General features: G+C 40.1%; 1 protein-coding gene across 3 annotated transcripts in view; it reads right to left on the minus strand.

Moving 5' to 3' along the window:
* Positions 1–13,713, minus strand: part of CREBBP (CREB binding protein) — a 189,023-nt gene that overhangs the window by 158,261 nt on the left and 17,049 nt on the right. For all 3 annotated transcript variants that reach the window (XM_034784283.1, XM_034784284.1, XM_034784282.1), the window contains exon 2: positions 3,062–3,774. In XM_034784283.1, coding sequence (XP_034640174.1) covers positions 3,062–3,774 — 713 coding nt within the window. The remainder of the gene's footprint in view (positions 1–3,061; positions 3,775–13,713) is intronic.

A 13,713-nucleotide genomic window follows, 5' to 3' on the forward strand; every position in this document is an offset into this window, starting at 1 on the left:
GGCGGAAGCACTATGTAGAAGTCCAGTCTGTTGTTTCAACCTTCAGGAAGAGTCCACGCAGAATCCTTCTTTTTGTAGTGTTGGTAGGAAGGTTTCTGTGGGTTAGTATGCTGTTCAGAGGTGTTTTGGAAATATTCCTTGAGTCGGAGACATCGAAAGTAGGATTCTAGGTCACGACAGAACTGTATCACGTTTGTGGGGGTGGAGGGGCAGAAGGAGAGGCCCCAAGATAGGACATACTCTTAGCCCAGCAGAAGAATCTAACTGGATAGATTAACAATATTGTTGGGTGGGTTAAGGGAACCACTGTTGTGGCCCCTTGTGGCATGTAATAGTTTAGATAGTTTAGTGTCCTTTTTCCTTTGTAGAGAAGCAAAGTGTGTGTTGTAAATGACTTGCCTAGTTTTTGTAAAGCCATGCCACGAGGAAGTTTGTGTGGAAGGTTGTTTTTTTATGAGTATCCAGTTTTGAGAGCTCATTCTTGATCTTTCCGTTTGCTGTATAGGATGTTGATCAGGTGGTTCCGCAATTTCTTTGAGAGTGTGTGGCATAATATGTCAGCATAGTCTGTATGGTATGTAGATTGTAATGGATTTTTTACCTTCAGTCCTTTTGGTATGATGTCCATCAGTTTGCATTTGGAAAGGAAGATGATGTCGGTCTGTATCTGTACAAGTTTTTCATGAAGTTGATGGATTTCCACTTCATACAGCTAAATGCAGTGCCTTGCATGGTGACAGGCTTCAGAGTGGTAGCCGTGTTAGTCTGTATCAGCAAAAAGAACGAGGAGTACTTCTGGCACCTTAGAGACTAACAAATTTGAGCATAAGCTTTCGTGGGCTAAAACCCACTTCATTGGATGCAGGTAGTGGAAAATACAGTAGGAAGATAAGTCATCCTTATTCAAAACTGGTAAAATTAACTCCAGGGCAGAGGGCCTAAGTAAGGACCTCTGCCCCAAGGTCCATTTCACCCTAAGTGCATACAAGCGAGTTATAATCTACATATCACACAGCCGTGTAGAAGTTAAAGAAACCTGCTCCAATGGGTTACTTTAAAAAAAAAATGGAAATAAGCCAATTAATCAGATATTTTCATTCCGTTTCCACACATTTCAGAGAAAAACAAATCTAGTAAGAGAAAATAATCACCTACCCCTTTCTCTAGTTACCTCCCAATAACCATTCTTTTCCTGTAACTATAGCAGTTAATCTTTATACAAAGCACATCTAAATGTTTAGGTCCATAGACTGATAAGTATGCTCAGCTTTACATCATGCTGCCAATCTGTTTAGACCTTTAAGCTTCCCTTCCTTAAAATAAAGAAAATCATCCCTCAACGGGGAAGAGAAGAAGAATTTGTGCCCCAACTTCTGTCAGCAACGAACCGACAAATTTAACACACTGCAACCAAGAGTGATACTAAAATAATCCCCAACCCTCAGACGGAGTCCAGGGAAATTCCTTACTGGAAAGCTCTGCACTCCCAGCTGCTGAAGGAGCGAAGTGGCTGGTAGACTAGACTTCACACAGAAAACAGGTTCTTGCTCTGTCATGTTTAGCCTAGTGGCCTATATGAAATGAACAGTCTTCAGAACAGAACCCAAGAGGATATGTAGCCACATCACCAAACTACTCAATGCATTCTTGTTTGCAGTTTCAGCAGAAGTGTAAAGAACTGAGTGGGAATGGAAATTGAATCTGTCTTTTTCAGTGTTCAGTGGCTAAATAGGATGTCAGTCTCCAAAACTAGCACATGACTTTTACACTTTTCCAATATCTCCAAGTTGTAACTACAGCAACAAAATACAAAAGTGGGGTCCCTGAGATTCCAATATGAAAGGAGACTGACAATAGCAGTTTTGTTTAACTTGTGAAACATGACTTTTCCCCACCCACCAATAGGAGATTTGTTATAGACCAGATCAATAAACGCAATAAATACAAAAACTCTGACTCCGCTCTTCAGCTGTAGGGAGAGAGAGGAAAAAGGATGCTATAAATGGGTGACTTGCCACTCACACACTTGTACTGTCTCTGATGGTCTCATAGCCCTCTGACAGACAGGTGTCTGCATAACAAAAATAGTCACTATAATTCTGCTAATTGGTACCTGTCTTTAAGCAAAGAAGCCAAAGACTTCAATGGAATCACACTGACATGGCAGTATGGAGAAGCTTGTATTGCCTGTGCCTATTCTGTAATTTTTCTGTAAACAGGTACATATCTTCAAGCCTGTCAGTCCAGCACCTTTATCAGTACTAAATCTGCTTAGCTTTAAATATACACTTTTTCTATTTGCTACAGTGAAGCATACAGAAATGGTCAGCAAGTCACCTTTTCTCTTTTTTGGACCACTAAATTCTTCTCTTCCAATAACTTACTAGCAAGATTTTGTCCTAGTTTTAGCCTTCTTCAAAGAGATTCTAAACAGACATTTTCATTTATGATAGTACAATGAAAATCACTGTTTTTAGTGTCTCATTTTCAGGACATTCTAATGCCTGAAACGGATAAGTGCAGAATTCACAAAGCATATTTTTCCTCTTTTATTTTTCTTACTACACACAATGGAATGCAATAAGCTATAAGAGAATCAGAGTTGAATCAGAATCTTTTTTAAACTGTGAAACGTATTCATTGCTGAAAAGACTTGATATATAGAATTTATAGTCTTAGGCTAATTTTAAAATGTAACTTCAAAACCCAATTTTCTTTAAATTACACATATCTTACTGTAAGCATGAAACCTTTAAAATTTTCACATGATAAATAGATTACTTGAGCAGGACCAAAAGTTTCCTCTTCCACTCAGAAATGTGATCTGTTTAGGATCTTTAGCACACAGTCAGTTAAATTACACTCACTACTACAAAAAGTCTTGTATCTTAGTTTTACATGAACCAGGGATATCTAATTTACACCTAATAAAAACTGAAAAAAAAACCAAATACTTTCAAGGCACCAGAATTTCTATCAGTTACTAAAATCGGTTTCTCAGATACCTGGAGAAAAAATATGCATCTAGACACATAGAATTTATAAAGTTATATGTACATACTTTTGCCATTGCTCCTGTCTGTGCTGTGTTCAGGCCTGTGTGACCAGCCATCTGTGGTGATACTTGGGTTAAAGTCTCTGCCAGCACACTGCCTGCATTCCCTTGCATGGAAGGAGCAGAATATTGCATTCCTGCTCCCCTTCCTCTTCCAGCTGCCCCAAGAGATCCATTCATTACCTGCCCTTGTCCTTGCTGAGGCTGATTCATTAAATTGTGGCCAGAGTTACTGTTGAGAAGGCCCTGGTGAGTCTGACTGAAATTAGCATTCATACATATCCCAGGTCCAGTCTGTGATGTTGCAGGGCTGCTTGTCACCATCCCCACTTGCTTTTGTGCTTGAGAGTTCAGTGCTTGTGATGCAGGTGTGGTAGGTCCAGAGGTGCTGGCTGCCTGCTTTGCCAGGCTTGAAGCAGAAGAGTCTCCCTGGTTTAAAGGGCTCTTACCCAGAGCACCCAGATTACTAATGTTAGCACTATTCGGCTGCCCTTGGACTTGGCTACCAACTCCTTGCTGGACAGAGCTATTTGAGTTCACATTTCCAATTCCAGGATTTAGGGTAGAGCTACCATTTCCCCTTAGAAGTTCAGAAAGTTGTTTGTGTTTGGAAGCTGCATCAGGAACAAGATTCCCACTGCTGTTTAGAAGGCTTAACTCTCCATTGGGGATCAGCTCATCAGGAAGATCATTTTCCAAGTCAAACAGAGATCCAAAATCTACAAGTTAAACAGAAATGTATATAAGACACCAAATAGGCAAAGTGACTATAGTCTATTTGTTCATATAGCTGTATTTTAACCATAACAAGAGACATTATACGTTAACACAAATCCAAGAATGTATGCCTTATTTTACTACAATATTATACATTAATATCCACCAATATCTCCACAGGGAAAGAATGACTGCAGATGCACCAGTAATTATAGATTGTTTTTATATGGGAAGTGCATCTGCACTGAAATGTATGCAAAGTGACAAACTCTGTAAGGCAGATTAAGTGGAACTACTCCCCTCTAAATGTACATATTTGTCCTAAGTTGTTTTTGTTGTTGTTTTGCAAAACATCAGTTATGACTTCACTACAGCATCAAACAAAAGAAAATAGGTTTAACAATGTTAGCTTCCTCAAACATTTGCAAATTCAGCAGGGAACAGGAGATAACTGGCAAACTAAATTGCTCTTCATATAAGTCTTCCCTTTATTCAAGTCTCCCTAGTAAGGCATTTGATACGGTTCCACATGGGGAATTATTAGCTAAATTGGAAAAGATGGGGATCAATATGAAAACTGAAAGGTGGATAAGGACCTGGTTAAAGGGGAGACTACAACGGGTCATACTGAAAGGTGAACTGTCAGGCTGGAAGGAGGTTACTAGTGGAGTTCCTCAGGAATCAGTTTTGGGACCAATCTTATTTAATCTTTTTATTACTGACCTTGGCACAAAAAGTGGGAATGTGCTAATAAAGTCTGCGGATGACACAAAGCTGGGAGGTATTGCTAATACAGAGAAGGACCGGGATATCATACAGGAAGATCTGGATGACCTTGTAAACTGGAGTAATAGTAATAGGATGAAATTTAATAGAGAAAAGTGCAAGGTCATGCATTTAGGGATTAATAACAAGAATGTTGGTTATAAATTGGGGATGCATCAGTTGGAAGTAACAGAGGAGGAGAAGGACCTCGGAGTACTGGTTGATCACAGGATGACTATGAGCAGCCAATGTGATACGGCCGTTAAAAAAGCTAATGTGGTCTTAGGATGCATCAGGCAAGGTATTTCCAGTAAAGATAAGGAGATGTTAGTACCGTTATACAAGGCACTGGTGAGACCTCATCTGGAATACTGTGTGCAGTTCTGGTCACCCATGTTTAAGAAGGATGAATTCAAACTGGAACAGGTACAGAGAAGGGCTACTAGGATGATCCGAGGAATGGAAAACCTGTCTTATAAAAGGAGACTCAAAGAGCTTGGCTTGTTTAGCCTAACCAAAAGAAGGCTGAGGGGAGATATGATTGCTCTTTATAAATATATCAGAGGGATAAACATCAGGGAAGGAGAGGAATTATTTAAGCTTAGTACCAGTGTGGACACAAGAACAAATGGATATAAACTGGACATTAGGAAGTTTAGACTTGAAACTAGATGAAGGTTTCTAACCATTAGAGGAGTGAAGTTCTGGAACAGCCTTCCAAGGGGAGTAGGGGGGGCAAAAGACATATCTGGCTTCAAGACTAAGCTTGATAAGTTTATGGAGGGGATGGTATGATGGGATAGCCTGATTTTGGCAATTAATTGATTTTTGATTATTAGCAGGTAAATATGCCCAATGGTCTGTGATGGGATGTTAGATGGGGTGGGATCTGAGTCACTACAGAGAATTCTTTCCTGGGTGCTGACTGGTGAGTCTTGCCCACATGCTCAGGGTTTAACCGATCGCCACATTTGGGGTCGGGAAGGAATTTTCCTCCAGGGCAGATTGGCAGAGGCCCTGGAGGTTTTTCGCCTTCCTCTGCAGCGTGGGGCATGGGTCACTTGCTGGAGGATTCTCTGCACCTTGAGGTCTTTAAACCACGATTTGAGGACTTCAATAACTCAGACATAGGTTAGAGGTTTCTTATAGGAGTGGGTGAGTGAGATTCTGTGGCTTACATTGTGCAGGAGGTCAGACTAGATGATCATAATGGTCCCGTTTAACCTTAAGGTCTATGATAGTGTTTCAATCACTTCATGTATGTCACATAGCCACAGTATATCACCTGTAGCAAAAAGGAAAAAAAAAATCTCCATCATCCAGAACAACCAGAGATAAGTTTGTGATAAGAACCAGCAGATTACAAAGAGAGGTAATTAATGAAAAAATTGCCGAGTTTGTTTATGCAACAAACTCTCCTTTCCATATGATTGAGAACCCACACTTCACTAACATGGTTCAGTCATTAAGACCAGGATACAGTCCACCCAACAGAGCAGATGTGGCAGGCAAATTGCTGGATAAAGCATATGAAAGAGAAATTGAGCAGTGTGCAAAAGGTCTAGTGGGTAAAATTGTTAACCTGAGTCCTGAGGGGTGGAGCAATGTCTACAATGATCCTGTTGAATGGGCTTCTGTGACAACAGAAGAAGGGAATGTCTTCCTTACAGAAACAATTAATACATCAGGAAATGCACACACAGCAGAATACTTACAAGAAGTAGCAGTAAAAGCTATAACAAACTGAAAAAAAAATTCAAATGTCTAGTACAGACTTAGTACTAGACAATGCTGCAAATGTATCCAAGATGAGACTAAACTATTTACAAGAGAGTCCCAAGCTAATAACATATGGTTGCAGTGCTCATTTGATTCACCTCCTAGCCAAAGACTTCAGTGTTCCAGAAATAAAGGCTAATGTTGTTGAAATTGCAAAATACTTCCATAACAACCACTCTGCAGCAGCTGCTCTGAAAGAAGTGGGAGGAACCAAGCTAACTCTCCCATAAGATGTGCGATGGAACTCAGTAGTGGACTGTTTTGAGCACTATATCAAGAACTAGCCTAATCTGATGACAGTTTGTGAACAAAAACGTGAAAAATAATAGATGGCACTGTCACAGCCAAAGTTCTCAACATTGGGCTTAAGAGAAATATTGAACACATGCTGAGTACCCTGAAGCCTATTTCTGTAGCCTTCAACAAGATGCAGGGAAATAGATGGTTTATTGCTGACACTGTTGAAATTTGGAAGGAACAGAGTGAGATCTTAAAAAGAGAAATATGCAATGACAGAGTTAAATTACAAGCATTAAAAAAACGAATGGGACAAGCACTATCTCCAGCTCATTTTCTTGCTAATATTCTCAATACTTGGTACCAGGGTCAAACCTTAACTGCTGAAGAAGAGGAGTTGGCTATGATATGGACATCCACCAATCACCCCTCCATAATGCCAACTATAATAAACTTCAGAGCTAAAGGTGAAACGTTCAAGAAATATATGTTTGGTGATGATGTTTTAAAGAACGTCACACCAGTGAACTGGTGGAAGTCACTTAAGCACTTGGATTCAGAGACTGCTGAAGTGATCATCTCACTTTTAACAGCAATAGCTTCTTCTGCCGGTGTAGAAAGAATATTTTCTTCCTTTGGACTAATTCATTCCAAACTGAGAAATCGTTTGGGACCTGAAAAAGCAGGAAAGTTTGTTTTTCTTTTCCAGATTACGAACAAACAGGAAAATGAAGGTGAAGACAACTGAGTTAGCTGCAAAAGCTAATATTTTAAGTTTCTCATGTTGACCTGGCTGACAGTCAACTTAATTTTTGTTTTTTTAAATAATTCATTTAACTACTTTAGTTTAAAACTATTTTAACAAAAACAAACCTGATTTTAAAAAACTTGAATGTTTAACTAAATTCAAAAATTCAAATGCTTGTTTTGCTAAAATATTATATGTTTGCTGTTGAAGAAAAAAAAATCCAGAATACATAACATTGTTGTTTTAGTTAAATAAAACAATTAAATGTCTGTCAGGTGATGTTCTCCTAATACAGCATGTCAAGAAAAGCCTCCAAATATTAATGATTAACCTGTTGAATTGGAGATATTTATGAAGTCATTGGGAGTTGAACTATCTGCTTCAATTACCTTTGGTAAATGAAATAACTAAACAATCATTCATTTTCTCATATAGCTATAAAACTAATCTGAAAAATTTTCAAAATAAATCACTTTAAAAATGTATGGTATATACCTTCTAAAAATGAAACCTACATCCATCTCCGAGTTGTGAAGAATATGTATTAAGGTTATAACAACCAACAAGAATGCACTTTTATGTAGAAATCCATGATTAAAACAAATCTTCCTGACTAGTGATTTAAATGAAATCTACCCTGTTTTAAATAAGCAACAAAGTCATCCAAAACACAGGACTGGGTGATAATGGGGGACTTCAACTACTCAGACATCTGTTGAGAAAACACAGCAGGGCGCAGATTATCCAACAAGTTCTTGGAATGTATTGGAAATTTTTTTTTTTTTTCAGAAGGTGGAGAAAGCTACTAGGAGAGAGGCTGTTCTAGATTTGATTTAGAAAAGTAGGGAGGAACTGGTTGAGAATTTGAAAGTGGAAGGCAGCTTGGGTGAAAGTGATCATGAAATGACAGAGTTCATGATTCTAAGGAACAGTAGGAGGGAGAACAGCAAAATAAAGATAATGGATTTCAAGAAGGCGGACTTTAGCAAACTCGGGGAGTTTGTAGGTAAGATCCCATGGGAAGCAAGTCTAAGAGGAAAAACAATTGAAGAAAGCGGGCAGTTTTTTCAAAGAGACATTATTAGGGGCACAGGAGCACGCTATCCCACTGCATAGGAAAGACAGGAAGTATGGCAAGAGACCACCTTGGATTAACCAGGAGATCTTCAACGATCTAAAAATCAAGAGAGTCCTACAAAAAGTAGAAACTAGGTCAAATTACAAAGGATGAATATAAGGAAATAACACAAGTATGTATGGACAAAATTAGAAAGGCCAAGGTACACAATGAGATCAAACTAGCTAGAGAAATAAAGGGTAACAAGAAAACAGTCTACAAATACATTAGAAGCAAGAGGAAGACCATGGACAGAGTAGGCCCGTTACTCAATGTGTGTGGGGGGTTGGGGTGGGGGGGGAGGTGGGTGCAAAACTGGTTGGAAATCTGTTCCCAGAGAGTAGTTATCAACGGTTCACAGTCATGCTGGAAGGACATAACGAGCGAGGTCCCGCCGTGATCAGTTCTGGGTCCGGTTCTGCTCAGTATCTTCATCAATGATTTAGATAATGGCATAGAGAGTACACTTATAAAGTTCGCGGACAACATCAAACTGGGAGGGGTTGCAAGTGCTTTGGAGGATAGGATTAAAATTCAAAATGATCTGGACAAACTGGAGAAATGATGAAGTAAATAGGATGAAATTCAATAAAGACAAATGCAAAGTACTCCATTTAGGAAGGAGCAATCAGCTGCACACATACAAAATGGGAAACGACTGCCTAGGACGGAGTACTGCGGAAAAGGATCTGGGGGTCATAGTGGACCACAAGCTAAATATGAGTCAACAGTGTCACGGTGTTGCAAAAAAAGCAAACATCATTCTGGGATGTATAAGCAGGAGTGTTGAAAGCAAGACACGAAAAGCAATTCTTCTGCTCTACTCTGCGCTGATTAGGCCTCAGCTGGAGTATTATATCCATTCTTGGCGCCACATTTCAGGAAAGATGTGGAAAAATTGGAGAGAGTCCAGAGAAGAGCAACAAAAATGATTAAAGATCTAGAAAACATGACCTATGAGGGAAGATTGAAAAATTGGATTTGTTTGGTCAGGAGAAGAGAAAACTGAGACGGGACAGCATAACAGTTTTCAAGTACATAAAAGATTGTTACAAGGACTAGGGAGAAAATTGTTTTTCTCAACTGCTGAGGGTAGGACAAGAAGCAATGGGCTTAAATTGCAGCAAGGGAGGTTTAGGTTGGATGGTAGGAAAAACGTCCTGCCAGGGTGGTTAAGCATTGGAATAAATTGCCTAGAGAGGCTGTGGAATCTCCATCATTGGAGATTTTTAAGAGCAGGTTAGACAAACACCTGTCAGGGATGGTCTAGATAATACTTAGTCCTGCCATGAGTACAGGGGATTGGACTAGATGACCTGTCGAGGTCCCTTCCAGTTCTATCATTCTATGTCCTAACTTAAAAGGGCCTTTTAAAAATGTCCTCATCAACATTTTTCAGTATCAAATAACTAGACTATGTGAAGGATGAATCATTCCCAAAACATTATACAGAAGAACTACATTATTTTCCTCATAAGAGTATTTTCAAAGTTAATGTGTTAAAGTTAACCTTCAAAAATACCCACTAATTCAGGTTTTTATTTAAATGGCCATAAGAACATTCCTGCTGATAGTGACCATATTATATAAAGTAATGATAAATGGGGACAACCCCCCAACGTCAAACTGTAAAACAATTCCCATTTTGCTTTAAGAGTGATTTCACAATTGGAAAAGGGCCTTCATTGTTCAGCCATTTCACTTTCATATTAAACCACAGTTATTTTTTAAATTACTAAACCAACATAATCATGTCCTGATTTGGGTATTTTGAATAAATGAACAGTTGACTTTGTATCTGTCCAACATTACTAAGAGCTGAAAATGCACCTTTGTCACTTGAAGGGGAATTTCCTTATAATTTTAATTTATGTTTCTTGATTGATTATTTAAATGCCTATACACAGTTCTAGATGCTTACAAGTTTTAAAATAGATCACTTTGATGGCTATACACATTAGAATACTAGCTTCATAAAAAATTGGCCTATGCCAATAAGCTTATTTATCCACAAAAGAATTCATTATGCAATACTTAAGGTTGCTACACAAGTGACATAACTCCAAAAGTGGAAAAAGACATCAAAGACTAATAGTACACACCCTCTATTCCCCCACCCACTTTACCACTACCACATACTACAATCTTAACCTTAACTCAGCTCCCCTTCCCCAGATTACCACCCTCCTTTCTGCACACACCCCTTTACCAAAATGGCCCCTTCCCAATACGATTAGTTGTGACTGTTAACAGACAGGTTTTAATTAAATGAGACATTTTAGCACAGGGCATATGTATCCATCAGGTCAGCAGTTTGTCATTGAGGGAGAGGCACATAATTCATATTCTAGAACAGTGGGTTTCAAACTGTGGAGCACGGACCTTGGGGGTCCCCAGACTATGTCTAAGATTTCCAAAGGGTTATGCACCTCCATTCAAAAATGTTTAGGGGTCCACAAATGAAAAAAAGTTGAAAACCATGGTTTTGGAACAAACCCTGTATTGTATAACTTATTTGGACTTAAAAAAAAATGAGGCAGTCATTTTCACAGATGGAGTTTAGAACCAGAAGGGACCATTAGATCATCTAGTCAAACCTCCCATACATTACAGGCCATTGTATTTCACACAGTTACCCGAATACTGAGCCCAATAATTTGTGTTTGATTGGCTAAAACATGTCTTCCAGAAAGGTATCCAGTCTTGAAGATATCAAGAGATAGAGACTCTACCACTTATCTTAGTAATTTGTTCCAATGGTTAATCATGCATTGCTAAAAACATGGGTCTGTCTTCATTTAAATTTGCCTGGCTTCTGCTTCCAGCCATTATTCTGCTATAGTCAAGAACCTGTTAGTATCTAGTATTTTCTCCCTGCGAAGTATTTATACATGTGAGCCGGCTAGGGCAGGGATCTCAAACTCAAATCACCACAAGGGCCACGTGAGACCTAGTACATTGGCTGGAGGGCCGCATCACTGACACCCTCCTACCCCGCCCCCACTCCACCCCTTCCATGGGGCCCCGCCCCTGCCACCCCTTCCCAACTCCACCCCTCCCTGCCCCTATTCCAACCCCTTCCCCAAATCCCCACCCCTGCCCCGCCTCCTCCCCTGAGCACGCGGCTCCCTGCTCCTCCACCCCGCTCCCCTGGAAAGCATAAGCACCTGGAGGTAGGCAGAGGAGCGGGGATGCAGCACACTGGAGGGAGCGAGGGTGGCAGGGGAGGGGAGCTTGGTGGGCCACAGCCAATAACTCTGCGGGCCGCATGCGGCCCGCCAGCCGCATGTTTGAGACCCCTGGGCTAGGGTCTAGCTGCGACTCAGATTTCAGCTGAACACTCTTACATACTTATTTCCTTATTACTGCTTTCAAATTCCTGAATGCTGTTGTATACTCTTTAACTGTAACATTATCAACTTTCTACTTAGCTGATTTTTTGTTCAAACCCTACTTACTACACTGAATTTGTTAATTTCTCTTACCAACCTAGGAAAAATTACTTATTTTCTTTCCTACAGGAGATCATTGTATACCTTAAGCTGTTGTCTTCAGTTCATATTTAATCTTTTCCTTCTCTCTTCCCTACATGACCTCTTTATATTTCTCTTCTACACCGTTCTGCCTCTTTACTTTCTGCTTCTTCTCTCCCAGATTTCTCTCTACATTTCTCTTTTCTAAATTATTCCATCATCTCTCCATCCAACCCATTTCCATGCCCCACTGGCCCCAGTGAACAACTGTAGTGCTTACTTTCAGTGCTACTTATTGCTTTCCCAAGCAACAAAGCTAAGTTGCTGATTGTTAGTTATCACTCCTGCTGTTCAGAACCTTATTCGCAACAGCAAGACTGACAAGACTCTAGTTAATTTTGATTCTGCTGAAGCTTAGTCAAGCTCTGAATAGCAACGAACATAAGAATGGCCATACTGGGTTGGGCCAATGGTCCATCTACCCCAGTGTCCTGTCCTCCAACAGAGGCCAATGCTTCAGAAGAAATTAACAGAACAGGGCTATTATCGAATGATCCATATACTGTCATCCAATCCCAGTTTCCTGCAGTCAGAGGTTTAGGGACACCCAGAGAACGAGGTTGCATCCCTGATCATCTTGGCTAACGGCTACTCATGGATCTATCCTCCATGAACTTATCTAATTTTTTTTTTTTAGCCCCATTATATTTTTGGCCTTCACAAAATCCCCTGAAAATGAGTTCCATACATTGACTGTGCATTATGTGAAGGAGTATTTCCTTTTTTTTTTTTTTTTTTATTTATTTAAACTGCTGCCTTTTAATTTCATTGGGTAACCCATGAACCAGGGGTTACCCAATTAAATTATATGGAAGGGTAAATAACACTTCCTTATTCGCTTTCTCCACACGATTAATGATTTTATAGACCTTTGTCATATCCACCCCCTCTTAGTAGTCTCTTTTCTAAGGCTTGGTCTACACTACCCCCCCCAATTCGAACTAAGGTACGCAACTTCAGCTACGTGAATAACGTAGCTGAAGTCGAAGTACCTTAGTTCGAACTTACCTTGGTCCACACGCGGCAGGCAGGCTCCCCCGTCGACTCCGCGGTACTCCTCTCGCCGAGCTGGAGTACCGCAGTCGACGGCAAGCACTTCCGGGTTCGACTTATCGCGTCCAGACTAGACGCGATAAGTCGAACCCAGAACTTCGATTTCCAGCCGTCGAACTAGCTGGTAAGTGTAGCCAAGGCCTAAGATGAACAGTTGCAGTCTTTTTAATCTCTCCTCTGGAAGTTGTTCCATACCCATAATCATTTTTGTTGCCCTTCTCTGTACTTTTTCCAGTTCTAATGAAACCATCTGTCTGCAGACACAGGAAGACAATAATGCATCAGTTTACACCTGGCCCATGTTTGAAGCTTACCATAAAAACCGTAAGGGCTACAAGCTCCCCTCTCCCCCTTTTTTTTTTTTATTATTATTAAATGAAAACGTAGATGCTGAAGAGGATAATGGCACTTGCCCAACCAAACTTCCCAAATGTCAGAGAAGTATACATTTTTTTAAAGCCCGGCTCATAAAATTGCTGATGCTACACACTTGAGGAATAAAAAGAGAAATAAAAAGGAGATGAAAACAGAAGGAGAATGGGGAAAGACAACATAAGATTCTGTTTTGGCTTTTACTTTCACTTGATTTGAAAAACAACAGGGCGGGGGGAGGAGGGGGAAGAAGGGAACAGTCACTGCCACCAACCATGGTTACGGCTAAGATTGTGTCATGGATATTCTTAGTAAAGTCAGGGACAAGTCATGGGCA

Source organism: Trachemys scripta, chromosome 10 (assembly GCF_013100865.1).
Source record: "Trachemys scripta elegans isolate TJP31775 chromosome 10, CAS_Tse_1.0, whole genome shotgun sequence".
NCBI classification, from domain to species: domain Eukaryota; kingdom Metazoa; phylum Chordata; order Testudines; family Emydidae; genus Trachemys; species Trachemys scripta.